The 20,316-nt window shown below is 37.8% G+C and overlaps 1 protein-coding gene across 1 annotated transcript in view; it reads right to left on the bottom strand.

Annotated features, from left to right (window-relative positions):
- The window catches only part of LOC142149799 (protein prune homolog 2-like), a 137,710-nt gene that overhangs the window by 105,535 nt on the left and 11,859 nt on the right, over positions 1-20,316 (bottom strand). The window contains exon 2 of the mRNA XM_075205136.1: positions 1,151-1,255. Within this exon, the coding sequence (XP_075061237.1) occupies positions 1,151-1,255 (105 nt within the window). The remainder of the gene's footprint in view (positions 1-1,150; positions 1,256-20,316) is intronic.

Genomic DNA, 20,316 nt, shown 5'->3' on the forward strand with positions numbered 1-20,316 from the left:
TCCATGCACTGAGCAACAAATGAAACTAAATACACAGTTATGATGCCCAAATTCACTTACACTTCAAGTGCAACTCTAAGTGAGGCCCATTATGTGTTTAGAAATATGGAGCTAAAAGTCTTACTTTTTCACTTCCATCCTTCAATATTTTGCAAATGTAATGTTATATAATTTGTAAGGTGGTAAAACTTGTAACTAATGTACATTTCTCTTAAGTAGACTTAACATTGTAGAGGGCTGTATATCCTATTCCACTGACATAATGTATTGATCATGTGTCTTGAATATGTCTGATATTTTATCCATTTGTTTGCAAGTAAAGATAATGGTATATACTCTCCTACCTAAACAATGACTAGAAGATTACATTTAGGGATTATGGCACATTCACTTTGTCTTCATATCACAATTTTAGCATAAGGTCAATCTATTCCCTCCACACTATCTACATTTTGCTCATCATTACAGGACTTTTATTTTAAAAGATCTGAATCCAGCTATCGAATCACATGCCACCATCGCTTGATTTCTTTTGTCTCCTCTTTCCTATTTATCACATAAACAATGATTGCCGCTAAACCTTAAGATGGACAGTCATCTGGACAGTCATCCATGTAGGACTTTCCATGTATTTTACACCCAAAATTTTAAAATATCATCATCATCAGTTATTTATATAGCCCCACTAATTCCGCAGTGCTGTACAGAGAACTCACTCACATCAGTCCCTGCCCCATTGGGGGCTTACAGTCTAAATTCTCTAACACACACACACACACTCAGACACAGACAGACAGAGAGAGAGAGAGAGAGACTAGGGTCAATTTAATAGGGTCAATTAACCTACCAGTATGTTTTTTTTGAAGTGTGGGAGGAAACCGAAGCACCCAGAGGAAACCCACGCAAACACAGGGAGAACATACAAACTCCACACAGATAAGGCCATGGTCAAGAATCAAACTCATGACCCCAGTGCTGTGAGGCAGAAGTGCTAATCACTAGGCCACTGTGCTGCCACAATATGGCTTATTGTCTAATATTAAAGCCATTAAAATTATTTTAAAATGGTTAGAGCTATAGGATTGTCTTATTTTCTCTGTGGTGCACAAATGCACTTAGGTAATATACAATAAAAAAAAACAGTATTTACCTTGCCTAAATAATAAGCATATGCTAATGTAGAGATGATGGAATCCAAATCACAGCACTTGTTTCCAATGACAGTATGAACTTTCTCCAAATGTTTACCACAGTTCTGAAAAACATTTAAAATATCATTAGCAAATATACATACAGAATATGGAAGTTAGTAGATCTGACTAAAAGGGAAATAGTATACAACACTGAGATAAAAATAGATAAACTGTATTTTCAGAGTGTTCTGTACATATACAATTTTAGAAGAATCTCACTAAGTGTATACCACAATCAAAACTGTCCATTGTACTAAAAGCTGCCTGATCCTCAGTGCTCATAACACTAGCTTCAATTATTCTGGCAGTAGCTTTAAAATGAATTATTAAGTCAACACATTTACTCTTACATCAGTTTGACAGCTCATTCATCTTTTGTACCAATGAACACAAGATATTGCACAAAGTATTTGCTCTCAACTAGAATTAATTATGCATGTATTTTACAGCAATTCTTTTAACCAATGAATAAAAACACTGGATTATAGTATAAATAAAAGCATGAATAAATAGCAACAAACAGTATGTAATTATAAAATGTATCAAAGTGATCAAAAACACAAATACACAACAAATTATGCACTGTTTATGTTTCAGTGTTTGGAAAGATGAATTGCATTATTTACATGTAGATTAGCACTTTTACCTAACTTGCCTTGATGTTAGTAAATTAACAGGTCTGTGTCATTATAACTTCAATTTATATGATGAATAAAAACAACCCATAAGCAATCCATTATGAAAGATAAAAGCGAGCATTAGAATATCAGAATCTCATTGAGTTACACAAACATGATTTTATCATTTTCTTGGCAACAAAAGCAAAACCACCAAAGACACATGTCTCTTATTTTACTTATATTATATTCATATCATGGGGAACAGCGTACTATTGAGGACTTGTCCCATATTTCTGCTAACCCCAGCACAGAGAACAAGAAATTATGTAAGTTTTTCTATTTCTGATTTTCTCCTTTTTATTTTAAGAAACTCATTTGCATAATCATATTTTACTGCATGCCATTTTATTATACCTTAAGCATTGTGACATTTTATTGCCATATTAAACACCATTTAATAATGTTCTGTCTTTATGCTCATAACAAATCCACATGCTAGTCAAACTTGATAATAATAACACTACATAACTGAAATACAGGGGAATGTTTTATTTATAAACTCTGGTTAATTTAAGGTGAATTGTAGTGGAATAAAGGGTAGGGAGAACAGAAAAACTTCCATAAACTTTTAGCTTTGAAATCAAATCTTGGTGGTGGCATTTTTGGACAAAGTTACAAAGTCTGATATAGCATTTTCAGAATAAGAATCTTTTTAGTCAAACCAGGTGATTTTTATGTGATTAACCCTTTGATGAACTTGTCATGAAGGCTATGGTGAGTTCAGTATGTGACAAATACATGGGGCATAAGGGATGAGGTTGAGGAAATTGGGTATACATTAGGGGTAGGGTCACCAGGTGGCTAGCATTGCTTGTATATGGATTGACTATCCTCATAGTATTGGATTTCCTGGGAGACATGCCAAGATCTTCAAGAATGTCTCTTTCTATCCATGGGAAGATGAACTAGATTATCCATCAGCTGGTGTCTATGACCCTCAAAATTGATTGTTTATTAGATGGGGCACTAGGACTGTAATTGTCTTAAGATGCATTCAATAGGTGGATTATCAATAAGTGCTTATAAAGTGATTTATTTGATAATAGATTTATTTCTATAACAAATGGTCTGCCACATATCTGTAATATAAGGAATTTAGACAAAATCATGTTACTTTGTTACTAATATGTTATGTCTATATTTTTGCTTTCTCTTTGAAATATTTCTTTATATTTGCTGTGCAAGCTAAATTATAATTATGTACTGCACATGCCAAATCTCTTTTGTAAAGGTATATAGCCTCTACATTTATTCTGTTTGGGATAATCTTAATTGGTACTTTGTTTTTAATAAAGGAACCACTGATCATTCAATATTCTAAAACATCTTATAAACGTTTTGGAGAGTACATCATTCACTTTCACTCTGGCATATAATGACTTTAGGCCCAGAGCAGAGAAATTGGGCCTATAAAACTGCCACACTAGTGTGTCTAAGGTATTTTTCAGCATCATAAAAGTAATTTGTTGCATTAAGTTTACTTCCTTAATTTTTTACAGCTTGCGACAAAGAACAAGCTCAGCTTAATCCAAATTCATTACATTCAGGAGGAATTTATCTAATCTATAATCCAATGTTTTTTGGTACATAGTTGTAAGTCATTTTTTACCAATTACATTGTGTGATGTCAAGAGCACAACTATGAGTCTTTACCTTCTTTTTGTTTGACTGAAATATGAGTTTCTAAAGCTTGACTGGGCATAATGTTAACCTCTATTACTGCAATTATATCTTTAGAAGTGTATAGAAAGAGGAAGTCTAAGACCTTTTGTAGTAGGTCAGTCCAAAGCCATCAGGACCTGGGGTTTTGCCTGACAGCATTTAGGATATGGCCATAACTAATTCTTGCATTGTCAAGAGGACCTCCGTCGACTCTGACTGCTCCACAGATAGGGAGGACAAACTTACTTTATATATATATTCCTCTATTAGCAAGCTCCTGTTCTGTTCCAGGTTGGGATCTTCTATATATCTAATCTGGTATAGGTTGGAGTAGTATTGCCTGAACACATCTCTTATATCCTCTGAGATCTGAAACAGTCCAGGGAGTATATTTAGTAAACTGCAGGTTTGAAAAAGTGGAGATGTTGCCTATAGCAACCAATCAGATTCTAGCTGTCATTTTATAGAGTGTACTAAATAAATGACAGCTAGAATCTGATTGGTTGCTATAGGCAACATCTCCACTTTTTCAAACCCGCAATTTAGTATATCTAGCCCCAGATGTCTATAGAGGACTGTGATATCAAAGCAAAGGTCAAATGGACTAAAAAGTAATTAATGCTTGTGTAGTTTGATAAGTAGAGGAGGAAAGCATAGCTTGCGTGAAATTGCTCTGTGCAAGCCCAGAAACTAGACAAACACATATGCATTGTACAGCCTTGCATGATTCTGGCACTTATGTCCGCCTGCACCTACATAGGTGGGACGGAGATGGGGCATTCTAACATTGTCTGAGTACAATTAGGGCATGTTCATGGAATTGACAGTGCAGACTTGAAAGCAGATGCAGATACACCTTTTACAGCTGTATTATTTGCACCAGCCTATGGGTTGATGAAAATATAGTAAAGTCCAGAATTATTGGCACCTTTATGGAAATGAGCAAAAATCAATATATGAAATAGACCACAATTGCAATGAATGATATTACTGGTGTAAACAAAGTGGTAAGCTGCATAGTTTTTATTTTCCTACTGTGTTTTGGAACCAAAAAGTTTTTCTTTAGTAACACATTTTTTAAAAAAAATTGACACCCAATAATTAAGATTTGCTGAAGCCTCCTCCAGCGTGAATAATAGCATTTAGCTGCTTTCTGTAATGCTTAACGAGGCTGGAGAACATTTGTTGAGGGATCTTGGACCACTCCCCCAGGCAGAACTTCTCCAGTTCCTTGATATTCTCGGGTTGTCGCTAGTCAACTGCCCTCTTCAATAAACACCACAGGGTTTCAATTGGGTTCAAATCTGGAGACTTTGATTTTGTGTTTCCGCAACCATTTCTGTGTAGATTTTGATGTGTATTTGGGGTCATTATCTTGCTGCAAGTGTCAGTCTTCCGGCAGAAGCAGACAGACTTTGGCCTAAAATCTCCTGGTATAGAGTGGAATGCATTATGCCACTAATTTTTGCAAGAGCCCCTGGACCACTAGCAGCAAAAAAGCCTTTAACCATCAATGATCCACCACCATATTTGACAGTGGGTATCAGGTGCTTTTCTATGTATGCAGTCCCTTTATTCTCCAAAAGTGACAATGGTGTGCACGGGTAAAAAGTTACATTTCTGTCTCTTCAGACCATATCACATGATTCCATTTGTAGTTCCAATGACATTTTGCAAGGTTCAGATGCTACAATTTGTGTCTTGCAGTTGGGAAAGATATTTTTCCTGCAACTTCTCCAAAAAGCTTCTGATTAAGGAGGTGGCTTTGGACAGTGGATTTTGAAATTGTAAAATCACATGATTCAACAAAACTGTACAGTTTTAAAACTGTTATCTTTGGGTTCATCTTTGCCACTCTTACTATCTTCGTCACTCTATATGGGAGCAATATGTTAGCGCATTCCCTTCCTGGAAATTCTCCACTGTTACATGCTTTTCTTGCTTTTTTATTATCACCCCGATTGTGCTTATTGGTAATTTCAGCAAATCAAGGCTTCACCTGCAGCCCCCATACCAGAATAGAACATGGAATCTCCTCTGCTTAGTGCAGGGAGGTCACAAGGCATACTGGAGGAGGGAGTACACTGTGCTCTCTCTCTTCCTCTGTGCCGACCCTTTGAAGGCTGGAAGGCCGCACATGTGACCTTCCATCTCTTTCATGTTGACCATCTTTGAGCTAACCGCATCTGATTGCCTGATCGTTAATTCACCTCTGAAACTTATAGTATAGTATTTTGTGTGTGTGTTTAAAACAAAAAAATGATTGCTTTCATTCGTACTCGAGAAGGTTATATATGTTGTGTTATACAAAGCCTAATAGCAAATGAGCTTTTCCCTATGAAAACAAATGTTTCCAAAATTTTCTTGTGCTCACAACCTAGTTCTGAATATTTTGGTGTAAGTAGTCCGGTCAAAAATCTGGTTCATATTCTACAGATGAAGAATTGGAATTGGACCCGTCTTGAGATGTGTCCGACTCAGCATATGGGTTGAAATATGCTTTTTTTGACCGTGCATTTTTGAACCATAAACTACGTCCATGATGCATTCAACTTCACATCATGTCCTCTATGTGTGATGGATCTGCCAGATATGAACAAGTTGATCAAAATTAAGAAATTGTTTTAAGACATTTCAGTTCCCTGTGGGAAATAGATAATGTTCCCTGGATTGGTTTCTAGGAGAGTATCAGTTTCATGTTGAACTTTCCACCAAGCTTCTAGATCCCCATATGGAAAGCCCTGAACTTCTCCATGAAACCCTCCAAAAAGGGTTTTGCCATTATTAGGTACATATAAAAGACAAGTTAACCCGTGCATGATACTCATGCATTCTAGTCAAATCAAGCTACTTAAGGTGTTAAAAAGGTTCTTGTCATGCATTTGGGCCTAGCCCAGGCCTCCTCAGGGGAAGAGCGTTACTTCCCGACGCAACCGCCCTTTTTTAACGTGGTTTTGTCCACATGTCACCACCTCATAATTTTTCTCCATCACCTCATCCTTCATCTTCATCGCCACATCCTTCATCAAGCTACTTAAGGTGTTAAAAACTCCCCACTGTCACCCCCGGCAACCACCAACCACTCCCAACTGTCACTTCTCCTTCAAGAAATATATAGGTCAGTGTATAACTCTGCCCAGCAGGTGGCACTGCAGCTTGGTTTTTTTTTTTCCACACACGCCACTAGGCATTTGTATAGTAGATATACATAGTAGAATGAAATACATATCCTCTGAGCCATGAGATAGCTTTTTTTAATGTGAAAGAATTGCAACAAGTAACGTAGGGTAGGAATAGGGTGGCCATTCCCCTTGTGATAGCATGTTTCAATGTTTGTAAGAATATATATGTCCTGATTGTACCTGAGTTGAGAAGTCTGACTCTGCTGCCCACAAAATGGGCCTCACTTAGAGTTGAATGTACATCCATTTTGTTGCATTAATAAAAAAAAAAGTATTTACGTACTGCTCATACATCCCATAATGCATCTATATCCGGATTTGATGTGGTCCCTAAAGTGGGAGAAGCAGAACTGGGGTAGGCAAGCATAAGTTGAGTACAGTAATTGCGTGTACACGTAAGTGTAGCACACTACCTGGCGACCTAATGAGATTTAGACATAACCCCAGATATGCTTCTTAGGATACCTAACTTTTGTTGGCACTAGAGGTCTGGTGTAAAGAAGCATGATGATAAGAACACCTATAGTACTTTTGAGATCAGTTGATAGTGTATTTATTCATTAAGCTAGGTACACAGTGAGGTTTTACAGCCAATCCGATTTACGACCATTCGGTCAGATATTGTGTTAGTGGGTATATTTACATGATGAACGACAGTCATTCCAAAGTGTTGGTTGGTCATACTGTATAACAATCTCGTTCCAATCACCTTCCAATCATGAAGTGTGTTTGCACTCATGTTCACAATCTCCATTGAGTTTACAGAGTCATGTTCTTTCCAGCTGATGCCAGCAATGAACATGTCCCAGTGAATAAATGTAGATAGTGCTGTAGATGGAATAATTGGTTTTGAGACTGAATATTTAGTTTCAGAGTCACAGAAGCTAACGAAATTTGTTATGGCATTTGGATAGCTATAAGAAGGTGGTTTTAATCAGTGTGACAGTAATGACTGAATGAATAATGTGCTGTCATTCTCTAAATGACTAAAGGACCACATGATTGTCAAAGATCTGAAAGTAAATAGGGGCTAGTGTGTACGCATGAATTGTCAGACTGATTGGACCTTCAGTCGTAGGTACAATTGTTGTAGATAATACGTTGGTCGGAAAATTCTCCAGTGTGTACCTAACTTTAGTTAGTGTTACAACTAACAAGTTATGGTCACTTATTCGGATTACTTATTTGTCATTTTCATTTAGACTATTGTAGGAAATAAGATTCCCATTGGATGTTTAAAGTGCTAAACAATGGATGTAGAGGTGTTTGTGTTTCATCACATTTCATATGGAAAATGCTTTTGTATTTAGTAATAGGACTATCAAGACACTATTCTCTTGTATGCAAAACCATATTCCACTATATTGTGCATGAATAGAGTAATGTGACTTTACATTTACTACAGAAACTGTAAAGCTGCATCTTTAAGCTATCATGAGGCGTACATATACGCATGTGTTCACCTGACTCAGAAATATTGCTTAAGTTTAACACCCCCCATTAACAAAAGTAATACATTTGTAAAACGGATGCTCATCAAAATGCTTTTAATAGGATTTAAATTCGATTTTTATTAGAATGTCTTAGTGTCGTGAACATAGAGAACTTAGTTATTTATAAGGGATAAATCATAACTGCAGTGTCAATAGGTTATATCAAATGAATCCATTGATAAATTGAGCTGTTAAAGTGTAAAATGTGAAGACAGAGTCTGCTGTAAATGTATTTGATGGCTTTGCACATTCCAGTGTGAAAAGATAAGAGTGTCATCTGGGGCAACTTCAAAGGGCTCCTGCTCTGAGATAGCCTGGTCTGGAATGGAGTTTTGGACACCTGAATAGACTTTGTGGGGCTGATCACAGCTGGAGATCCTTGTAGGCAGCATGTGAAGGCCTATACAGGTATATAGAAAGATAAGCTTCAAAGGTAAATGTCTTCATAGTTCATATTTTGGGAATTTCTGGGTGCTACTCCATACTAAGGAGCAGAAATCGCACCAAGGTTGGGAATTACAGGTACTGGCGGTATCCGGAAACAGCTATACTCTCATATCTTTTCCAAATATATGTCACATTGTCATAATTGACATTGGTATTTTTGGTATTTAAATGTGCGGGAGATTATGACCAGTTTATTGAAGGGGGAGTTATGTCTCTGGGATATATCTGTGAAGAATTACCCACAGGTCAAAACTTTGGGATTATTCGTGAGCAAACTATATGACACCCAGGGGACATCCTTGCCCTCTACTAGCATTAAACACAAACATTGCCCCTGTGAAGACCATCCCATTTAATTTTGCTTAAAAAACCTGTGTTGGGAAGGGGCAATTTGTCAGACTTTTTGGGAAATCAATTCACATTGAAAAGCTGCCCATCTTCCAAGCCAAATTTCCCTTGGCCAGAATGCAATTCATGTAAGTGCTAATCTGAATGTAACCCCTTTTATTTTAAACTGTTTTGATTGTGTATGTTTTATATCAGTTGTTTATTAATTAGTTTTCTTTATATCTGAATTCCCTGTACTGTACACGCTAAAAGAGCTGTCAGAGAGGTAGGAAGGTAGGGAAGCAGAGATACTGGGCGATAGTTGGAGAGAGAGGAAGGGTCACAGGGGCAAATGCAAGATTTGTAGAGGGGGGTTTCCACACCACGCCACCAGTGGGCGTGACCAGCATGCATGGGGGCATAGCTATAATATTAGACAGTGCTTGGCTGCTCTCCAACTCTACCTTTCCCTATAATATACATGGACAATGCTGCATGCACTACTGTTAGGTGCACGCAGCTCTCCCTTTTCAAGCAGAGCCGTATGAAGTGGGGGCAAGGTCCAGCCACTCAATTATACAGTGCCCCTGGTTTGGAGGGGGGTTTCCGGGCACTAGTAAACCCCCCTTTGGTTTGCCTATGGATCAAGGGAGGATTGACATATATTGACATATAACATTTGCTTTGTGTTTGGAAGGTGCTACCTCTGATTACCCAGAGAAACTGGCCATCACAAGTCAATCTACAATTTAATCTATGCTTCGGTATGCATGTTTCTATATTCTGTGGTTCTTTCTATGCTAAAATATAAATCATGCAGAAAATGAATAAGGTGTATCTCATAAGTTAAACTAGAAATATAAAAGCATATATGCATATATGAAATTCTACTTCCCAGAAACATTATTTGATCAAGTGGCAAATCCTAAGGTTAAACCATATTATTTTTCATTTTCCTGCAAATGCATTCATTTTAGGTTCAGACTTCTAAAAACAGCAACTCAAAGTACTATTTGTTTATAATCAGCAGTCTCCCAAATAAATGGATAATTAAAGCAAAAAAACTGCATCTTTTCTTCAAAGCTCTACCAAAACTAAAAATTTTTTTTACATTCCAGATCAATTTTAACACATATATAATAGAGTTAGAGAAAGCAGCATCTTACAAAAAAAATAACAACACAATGGAAATTTTTCATAATCTTTTATGTTTACTCATATAATGTATTGATTGATTTATTCTTTCATTGTCAAAAATAATACCCCAAATTATGTCTTTTTTACACACATGTTTATGTTCAAAGTAGATGAAATGCTACGTTTTACAATTTTAAACAAATTAATATTTTAGAAAATCCCACTTTTTGCATTTTTAAAGAGATTCCAGGGCTTCAATATAGTGACAGCATTTGGCACTACACCACCATGGGACACTAAACAGTCCCTCATAAATTCTCTGCACAGATCCATTCATAATTGGAAGGAAACTAGTGCCACCTAAAGTACTGAGTAACAAAAGCATATTCAGCATTCTACAGACCATATGCTTGTAAGCGTTATTCTGCAGGGAACCAATTAAAGTGTAGAAAACTTGGGACTCTGACATATGGAAAGAGACAGCACAACTTGTCTTGTCACTGTAGTGCTATCTCAGTACATCAGTTAGGGAACCATTAGATTTGTATACACACAAACTTTTATTTACATGGGTGTGTGAATTATTGAGATGATAGTTTCTCTTATCCTACAAACAGTACGTTGTGGTGCAGGCTCTCGAAAAAAGTGCATATGAAAGAGCCTTGTTGAAAGCTGAGCCTAATGTAGGTTGGGATCATCCAAACTTAACAATAGCAGGATGGGGAATACTTCTGCAACAAAAATTATTACGTTTGCTTCTTACATACAGCAGGTAAAGCCTCTTTTTATTTCTCATTGGTTATATAGTAATGTTAAAAAAAAAAGACACTGGTCCCTCATGTTCAAACTTTCAGAATCTGTCATTACGTTTACTTAGAAACAAGACCCCAATTGACAATATAGCCTCACATAAGGAAACATTACTTACTGATTCCAAAAATGACCATAAAATAAATTCCTTGGATAAATCACACCCAAAAATGTCCTGTACTAGTTATAGCTACAGATATCTTTTTTTGTAAGAAATACATTGTATGACTAAATCCCGACAGAAAAATCCTTCATCACTCATTTGGTAAAGAATCCACAACTTACCCACCCATCCAAAAAAGAATCTGATGATGAAACTTTCTTTCTTCCATTTGTGAATGAAGACTCCTTGCTCTATGTATGGTCTTCGTACAAAAAGGTGTGTTAGACAAATCTTTCTATTGACCTCAAATATTTATTCCTATTAATTAGGTTCCCTTTGGGGCATCTTTTCGCCAAAGTAAACAAACCTATTTTTTCTATGCTGGCAATGTATTACCTGTTTATTAACGGTTATTGATATAACGCCATATTATTACGCAGTGCTGTACGGAGACTATTTAATCATTCAGGAGTCCCTGCCCCATTAAAGCTTACAGCCTATATTTTCTTCAAATATTTACAAATCAAGCATCCACTTTGTTGTCAACAATTAATTTACCAGTAGCACCCTAAGAAAATCATGCAAACACGGGGCGAACAATCTTGTTTTAACCCTATCATTCCCCTTATTATTGAGGTTGCCCACCTCAATAAGTTATTATATGACTTTCTTGCAGTTAGATCCCCAAAACGGTACCCCATATTCAAGATGTGGTCTAGCACTGTATGCTGTTACTTTGTTTTCTGTGAGCTAGCATTCCTAAGTCAGTTTCCTTCTCAGTTTTCCCCAATTATATTCCATTCAGGCAGCAGAGTTATTACACAGCCTAGATGCATATCCTTACATCTCTCTACATAAAATTGGTGTGACTATTGTCTTTAGACCTTAAAAAGTATAGACAATTAAATAGAGACATGTGGTTTCAATTGTAAAAGAAAAACTGTGGGTTATAGTTACTAAACTGCGGGTTTGAAGAAGTGGAGATGTTGCCTATAGTAGCCAATCAGATTCTAGGGGGTAAATGTGTCAAGCTGAGAGTTTTCCGGCGGGTTTGAATAAATTTAATAAGTACATTCTACAAAATGATAGCTAGAATCTGACTGGTTGCTATAGGCAACATTTCCACTTTTTCAAACCGGCAGTTTAGTAAATACACCCGTGTCTTATTTGTGACTCATTTGTCCATTTGCACTAAATTAATTAGAGATATGGCTTGAAGAGATTTCTTGTTCTCCACAAAAACACTTAAATTTACTTAAAAATAGTGGGACCCCAAAACCGGGGTAGTTTAGATAAGACTAAATATAATGAAAATTAAAATAATATATATTATTACAACATTTCAATATGCTTGGATATTTTAGATATTTTAGCATATATTTCATATAAAACATATAGTATGATGCTTTATTTCACAGACTGAGAAAAGATTTTACAGTATATAAACAATGCATGAGCATTTGTCAATAACATGGTACTTCCCATAAGGTAAGGCCACCAACTAAAACAGGAAAATACATTTGCATCAGTAGAGTCACAGAGAGACACGGTCAATATAAATGATTGAATTTGTTTTACTGCTCTTTTGTTCCGCTTACTTTCATTATACTCATACCATAATGTATATCTCTGATCAGAGTTGGTTTGTCTGCATCTAATGCAAATAAGAAACACAGCAATTATATTATAGGGAGAAGAATTGAATAATTTAACAGAGCTCTAAACTGCAGCTTCAGAACAGGAATATTGACAACTGCTTGGTGCCTGTAAAAAGAAAGAACAATTCTGTGGTTTAGCATGGACCTTTAAATCAATACTGGAGTGTCTTGTAAAGTATACAATCCATAGTCCACAGTCGTATTCCAGTAGCAAAAATATATTACACTCTGCTAAGAAATAAGTGCACATATATTGCAAATGTGCAACCCTTTCAGGAACACTGTTTGACTCAGACTTACAGATCACTCTGCTTGCCACAAACAGTATATATCCCAAGGAATGTGCAAGACATCCAAGACATTGTAGGTCAAGTAACCCATGTGAACCCTTTTTTAAACAGGGACATCACTCAATTTAAAATGTTTACATCTTGCATACATAGTTGTTATCTTCTACTGTATCACCAGCATCGTTGCTTATTATTTTGCCTTAAATCTAACCACAACATTTTTAATCAACACCTTTATCTAATCAGTGGCAGCACGCTGGCTTAGTGGTTAGCACTTCTGCCTCTCAGCACTGGGGTCATGAGTTTGATTCCTGACCATGGCCTTATCTGTGTTCAGTTTGTATGTTCTCCCCGTGTTTGCGTGGGTTTCCTCCGGGTCCTCCGGTTTCTTCCCACACTCCGAAAACATAATGGTAGGTTAATTGACTGCTAATAAATTGACCCTCATCTGTGTGTCTGTCTGCGTGTGTGTATGTTAGAGAATTTAGACTGTAAGCTCCAATAGGGCAGGGACTGATGTGAGTGGCTTCTCTGTACAGCGCTGCGGAATTAGTGGTGCTATATAAATAAGTGATGATGAATCAGTGCTTTACGGATAAATTACTTTCAAGTCCTTTTGGATTAATCTCAAATTCTATTAACATAGTGCAATAATTTATTCTGTCTCAAAACTGAAAACAGAAAAGTCTGAGGGCAGACAATGGTAAAGCATATCATAGCAAAATTGTATACTGGTTATAGAGCCCCAGTGCTTTGCTTTTGTAGAAGAGCAGCATCGGTAGATGTAATGAAGCTCTGCTTAAAAATGGAGCAGAGCTGGGCTCCACCACCTAGTACATGGAGAGAATGATGCAATATGCAGGGTTGGTGCTACCATTAGGAGAAACTAGACTGCACGAGTGACATGTTTTCATTCATCTAAAGTTATTAATGCCCCCAACATATAGTGCCAGCCTCTGACATGAAGGAGAAGTAGCCAGGTGATTCTTACATAGTGTCATAGTGAAGCTCCACATTCCAATCTGAAGAGCACAGGAGGGGTGCAATGCATGAATGGGGGTATGCAAATTCTATAAGGGTTGGGGTCTTGTATTGCGCAGCCCCAGTGCTTGCGCCAGCTCTGCATATTGTACAACTGTGTCTCTGCTCTATATTTCTCTTCACTACAGAGTTGGGTATAATATATATATATATATATATATATATAAATTGTAACAAAAGTGCCCTTCTTGTAGCACTTTTGACACATTCTCACACCACTTGTTGCAAGAGCACCCTGCAGACATCAGCAACACGGACAACTTCTTGTTGTAAATCAAACATACATTTATTATTTGCATCACAATAAATGGCAACACTTCTTGCCAGGATAACACCAGCAAGCAATACCCTTTGCTTACACCTCCCGGTAACCCTAATGCTAGCGAAACATAGTTCAGCTCTCTCATAACTGGCCAACTAGTTCCGCATCAGTCACCCCTAACAAGTGCACATTTCAGGATTAAATACACAGGTCTCCTACCTTTGATCTAATTACTCCATTATACCAACTGTGTGAGTGCAGGCTAGGAGTGAGACTAGGATTTAACTCCGTATGCAGCCTTTCTCTAACGATTCCCTGGGACCTCACCTGTCCCTATGTAGGAAAGGTGTGGCAAAGAGGCCTATTTTCCACAATATATATATATATACCCGAAAGGGGAACTGTAGAATTTGAAAGTGAAAACAAGGATTTGGGAGTTGTGCTGGTTGCAGACTATGTTGCTCTAATTTGCAACCTGTTCATGCTCTGGAATTTGAGATCCACACCAAAAATATTGAAAAGGTGCATGATCACTCAGCAGAAGGTCATTAGGAGGCTCTGTAAGGTGCTGAGGAAACAGCTCAGTGAGGTCTTTAGTGAAGTTTAAGGGTCAACTGAGTGAGGGGCTGTGGGGTGTCTGTGGTTTTTATGCAAACAGTAAAAAGTATCTGTTGTGCTAAAGTAAAATTGATCTATGTATAAATGTCTGAATTTACTGGGTGAAGACTCTTCTGTGCACTTGAATACTGCGTAAATAATCAAAGAGTGCTACCATTGAAGTTCATACCTGCACAGTATGATAAAAAATGCAAACATGTAAAGGTAGGTGCAAAATTAGTTGAATCCAAGAAACCAGCAGTGTAATCCAGTGGTTTGTGAGGAGTGACAAAGCTTGCTATGAATAATAATTGCTTAAACAGAATGTTTTCGTATATGTAAAAATTTATATGGTGATGCAAAGCTTAACCAGAAATTGCATCAAGTGAACACGTTGTCTTTATGGAGACAGAAGAGATTAAACATACCTGTGACATTTTCTTTTGAAGTTGGCAAAGTAGCGGTTAAGGGTAAACCCAAATGAAATTTATTTTACAAAACTCTCATGAATCTGTACAGTACAAAAATGTTTGCAGAGGAAATTATGCAAAGTAAAAGATCAAAGGGAGGAGACTTGTGTATTTAATCCTGAATTGTGCACTTGTTAGGGGTGACTGATGCGGAACTAGTTGGCCAGTTATGAGAGAGCTGATTTATGTTTAGTTAGCATTAGGGTCACCAGGAGGTGTAAGCAAAAGGTCTTGTTTGCTGGCAAGAAGTGTTGGCATTTATTGTGATGCAAATCGTAAATGTATGTTTGATTTACAACAAGAGGTTGTCAGTGTTGCTGATGTCTGCTGGGTGCTCTTGCAACAAGTGATGTCAGAAGGTTTTAAAAGTGCTACAAGAAGGGCACTTTTGTTACAAGTGGTGTCATCGTGGGATCACCAAGGACAGCCAACGCACAGCTGTCCACCCAACCTCCAGACGCAAAAGGTGGTGAGTGGAAAATATTGAATGCCACTGTCACACACCAAACTGTGTATTAAGCTATCGGTTACAGAGAAGAGATTGTGGAGAGAAATATATGAGCAATGTTGCTAGAACTGTGCAGTGTTTGTTGTTTTGCAAAAGAAACAAAAGTTGTAAAAATTGCTGGGGATTGTAGTTTCCCACCTTGTTTGTTCGCTGAACTGTGTGTGGTCCTCAGCAGTCTACTGTTTATCTGTGTGTGCAGTATAAAGCACCTGTTTGTCCTTCTGAATGCCTGTGGAAAGTGCTGGATGTGAAAAGTTTCATGTTAAAAGCTGCAAATAGAAACAAAAGTAATTGCTGTCAGCATACATTTTCTTACTCCAGCCAAGAAAAAGAATTAAATGTGTCAGAAAGAAAGTGTACAAACAGATGTGACTGAAATTGATTCCCAGCAGGATGAATTTGAAAAATTGCATGGTAGTTTGCAGAATGGTAAAGAAGTTGAAGAATCTCATGCTCTCTGTGCAAGCCTGATGTTACCTGCGTCAGACTATGTGGCCAGTAAACAATATTATTGTTTCTAGAAAACTTTCATAGAAGATTATGTAGGCTTGACAGAGTATGATCGCATGGAGAGGACTTTTAGAGAAGAAATCTCCTGGCTGGAGAGTTGAGGGAATCAAAGCAGCATTGTGCTGAAAAGTGAAAGTCCAAGAAGCTATTTCTGTGTCCCTGAGAAGTGAATTACAAGAGTTATTTGAGGCAAAAGAAAGAGCAGTAGAAGCTCTTAAAGACATAGTAACAAAGAAAGACAAAGAGATTGCTGCGCTAAAAGAAGAGCATGTCAAGGCTCGGCCCGAGGTTACTCCCAGCACTGTTCATCCTGTGGTAGCACATGGCGCTGTCCGGTCCGTGGAACCCGATAGCGCTATCTGGTCAGGGATGCTTTGTGGTGTTGTTAATGCTCAAGGCCCAGCTGTGAAGTTGTGGAACAGAAGGTGTTTCAGGTGTGGACAGCTGGAACACCTTAAAGCCGAGTGCAACAAACCCCATAAACAGGATCGGAAAGAGGTCCGCTGTGAGAAGGTCTGAATGGACATGCCCAGTCTTAATGGATCTGCCAGGGAACTCACAGCATGTGAATCTCGTTGTATCCCGCAATGTTGTCCTGGGTGACACAGTAAAACTGCTTCAAAAGTGTCATCGTTTTGGCAATCCTGGACAGACTAAATTGGCAGTGGATTGTGGCATCTCGGATGTGCCCATCTCACTTGTTGGTAAGAGGAAATACTGGACTAAGTATCCAGAGTTCTTTAGGCACGGAACCATAGCAATGATGGGACTTTGCAACATGCGTTTAACTTGTTTAATAATTTTGATGCTTTTGTGGGACCTGTCAACTGGGCAGGCTGCATGTCAATGTATGTTGTGAAAGAAAATGTTTTGTTTCGTATTGCTACTGTGAAGGGGAGGAGAGTAGAACAGTTAGTGGTTCCAAGAGTTCATGTACCCCTAGTGTTGGAGGCTGCACACACACAGGTGGGTGGCAGACACTTAGGGGAAGGGAGAACAAGGGAACAGTTCTGCCCAGGTTTTATTGGCCCAGGGTCTACTTAGCCATTAAGAGGTTCTGTAGGACTTGTGTGGTGTGCAAGAATATCTACCCCAACATCACAGTATAGCACAATTGGAAGGGACTCACAGAAAGAGGACAGGCTGTTTAGAAACATTGTTCTCAGAGTAAAAGAAGATAAGGTCACCATTGGGGCACTTATAGGCATGGTTGAGAGGACTTTTGAAGAATAAAAGAATCTCTTTTCACTCACTCTCGAATGGGCAGTATTGGGTATTTTGCCTTCCGATACACGACCCTCTGTAGGAGGAAGAAGGTTACTTATGGCAATATCTGCAGCTGCTAGGAAATCGATCCTTCATATGTGGATCTAGAACGCCCCTCCAACACTTGATCTATTTAAAGAAAAGATGTATTTTCTCCTGAGAATGGACTGGCTGTAGGCTTCTCTCCAGAAGAGTACCCTAACTCACAAATTTTTTGAGACTTGGGAAAGTTATATTAATATCCTACCCTCCCAACTACGAGACCCTCCAATTTTTGTATGAGATGATGGAGCAGGCCTGTCCTCTTCCTCTGGTCCCTCCGCACCCTGATGATGGGTTGGGAGTGGGGAAACTGCAATGTTGCGAACGCTCCTCTCATTGAGGGGGGGTGACATATTTGTTCTCATCACAAATGTTATCTTATTATAGTAATGTCCTACTTCATGTTACAGTCCTATAATAGACTAATATCAAATATATATATCCTGGAATATATGTAGCGAGGTGTTGTCAAACCTCCTCAAGTAGAACCTATAAAAAATGTAACAATATCTATGTGCATGTATGTTGATTGTATTTACAATTGAATGCTTCTTTTTCTTTATGAAACGAACTATATTGTATGATTGATGTCTGGACATCTTCAATAAAAATGTTTTGAAAAAAAAAAAAAGAATCTCTCTTTCACAGAGATGGGGTGTCCGCGTCACCAAGGTTGGTGACGCTAAGGGGAAGAGTATGTGGCAGGGTATTTAAAACGGTATTGGCTTTCAAGGCTAGTTTTGCCGTTTTAATTTTCCCCTGCAAAGTTGCTGAATATCGGCGACCTGCAGAATCCGCTGCTTAATACATTCACCCACCGGTCTGTAAATAAATTTGTTGCATGAGAGTGTTTTAAAGTTTGTGGTGATAGTTCAGAAAAATAAACTCAAGAACATTTTGATCAATGCAAAAGTGTGATGCTGGGTTTGTCTGGAGTGGACTATATCACTATGTAAGAATATGATCAAATGCAACAAGTTTGATCTGAGAGAATTTTGAGGTGTTTGAAGCGAAAAAAAATGCTTGGTTGTGTGAAGTAAAGGAGCTGTAAAGTCGCAAGTCAAAAGTGCAATAACAAACAATTAAGATGCAAAATTATTTAATATAAAACCTGGAAAAGACTGAATATGTTGAAAATGAAAAAGAACGGTTCTCACGTTAACGGACAGAATGTTTAGGTTCCCAAATACTGAGGTGTAAAACTCTGAAACTCTGTCAGCTGAATTAGTTGATAAGGAGACTCAAGTAACAAAGCTGAGAGAAGAGTTGGCTAAAAAGACTCTCATTTATGGGAGCTGGAAAAGAAATGTGGGAAAGAAGCACAAGGATAAACTGTCTTGACAAAATGCTATCTGAGAAACAGCTGACTTTGCAGAAGATGCAGGATATTGTATTCTCATTGAATGCTAATAAGGAAGCACAAATGTTGACTGTAGAGACTCTGAAAGAGGAACACGATAAGGGACCTGTAAAGGACAGGGGCCTGAATATTGTAAATCTGAAGGAGATTCAGAGATAAATATAGCAAGAAATCCAACAGGTTGTAGAAAAAAATGGAACAAGTAAAATCTCATCAGATTCAAGCTGAATGTCTGAGGAAGGAAAATGATAGTTATAAATTATTTGAGGGGAAAAGATAAAGAATCAGAGTCATTAAAAGGGTGCCTAAAGGAACATCAGATTGGAACAGAAAGTGCGCTGGAAAAAGTGGCCAAACTCTGAGGTTAGAAGAAAGAGACTATTTAATTGAATCCTTATGAGTGAGATTTGAATCTGAGTTAGAGAAATATCATCTGGTTGTAAAACGCAGAGAGTGTTAATAAAATGCTGTAAAATTAAGTACAGCAGCTTTGAGGAAAAAGAAAAAGCCTCTCTTTTGTTGCAGACTAACAACGAGTGGGTAAATGAGAGAGATGGTGAAATAAAAATGTTGAAAAAGGCAATGGTGCAAAAAAAGTAGTCCAATTACTCAGTAATTGATCGATTACTTAGTGAGGAGAGAACTATTTCTGGAAAATATACAGAAGAGAGCGAATGCACAGAAACAGAGGCTTGTGATTAGGCAACTGCCTGATGAGATGGAGGACTTGGTCAGCTCCAAGGGTGAGGAAGTGGGAATGCATGAAGCTCAAAACCAAGAGCTCAAACAGAAACATGCTCAAATTATTGAGAAACAAACTGGGCAGCTGCAGCAGACCAAACTGGTGAAAGGAACTTAGAAAAGGTCAGGTTCTGGACAGTGAGCATAATAAACCTTCAGAAACCTTTTTGCAATGGCTGCAATGACGAAACGCGTCAGCAAACCTTATACCCGTGGTTGAGCCCAGGAAGCTGGTTTATGTTGATATCGATTTCTGTCTTTTTATCTTTTAATGAACACGCAAAAAAACTATGCTACAACATCTGAGAGGTGCGCTGATCAATGCCCGAATAAACGTGGACTGTCTGTCTGTCTGCTTTGGTGGATTTTAAGAAGGGAAGTTTTTCCCCCAACAGCTATTACTCCTAGTCGGGTGAGCTCAGTACCAATGTCTCTCTTAATATGAATTTTCATTTCAAATTTGTGACAGTCCAATATGATGCACAAATAAGATCATGATTTATTATGACATTTGAATATACTATTGATTTACATCCC

Source organism: Mixophyes fleayi, chromosome 1 (genome assembly GCF_038048845.1).
Source record: "Mixophyes fleayi isolate aMixFle1 chromosome 1, aMixFle1.hap1, whole genome shotgun sequence".
NCBI lineage: Eukaryota > Metazoa > Chordata > Amphibia > Anura > Limnodynastidae > Mixophyes > Mixophyes fleayi.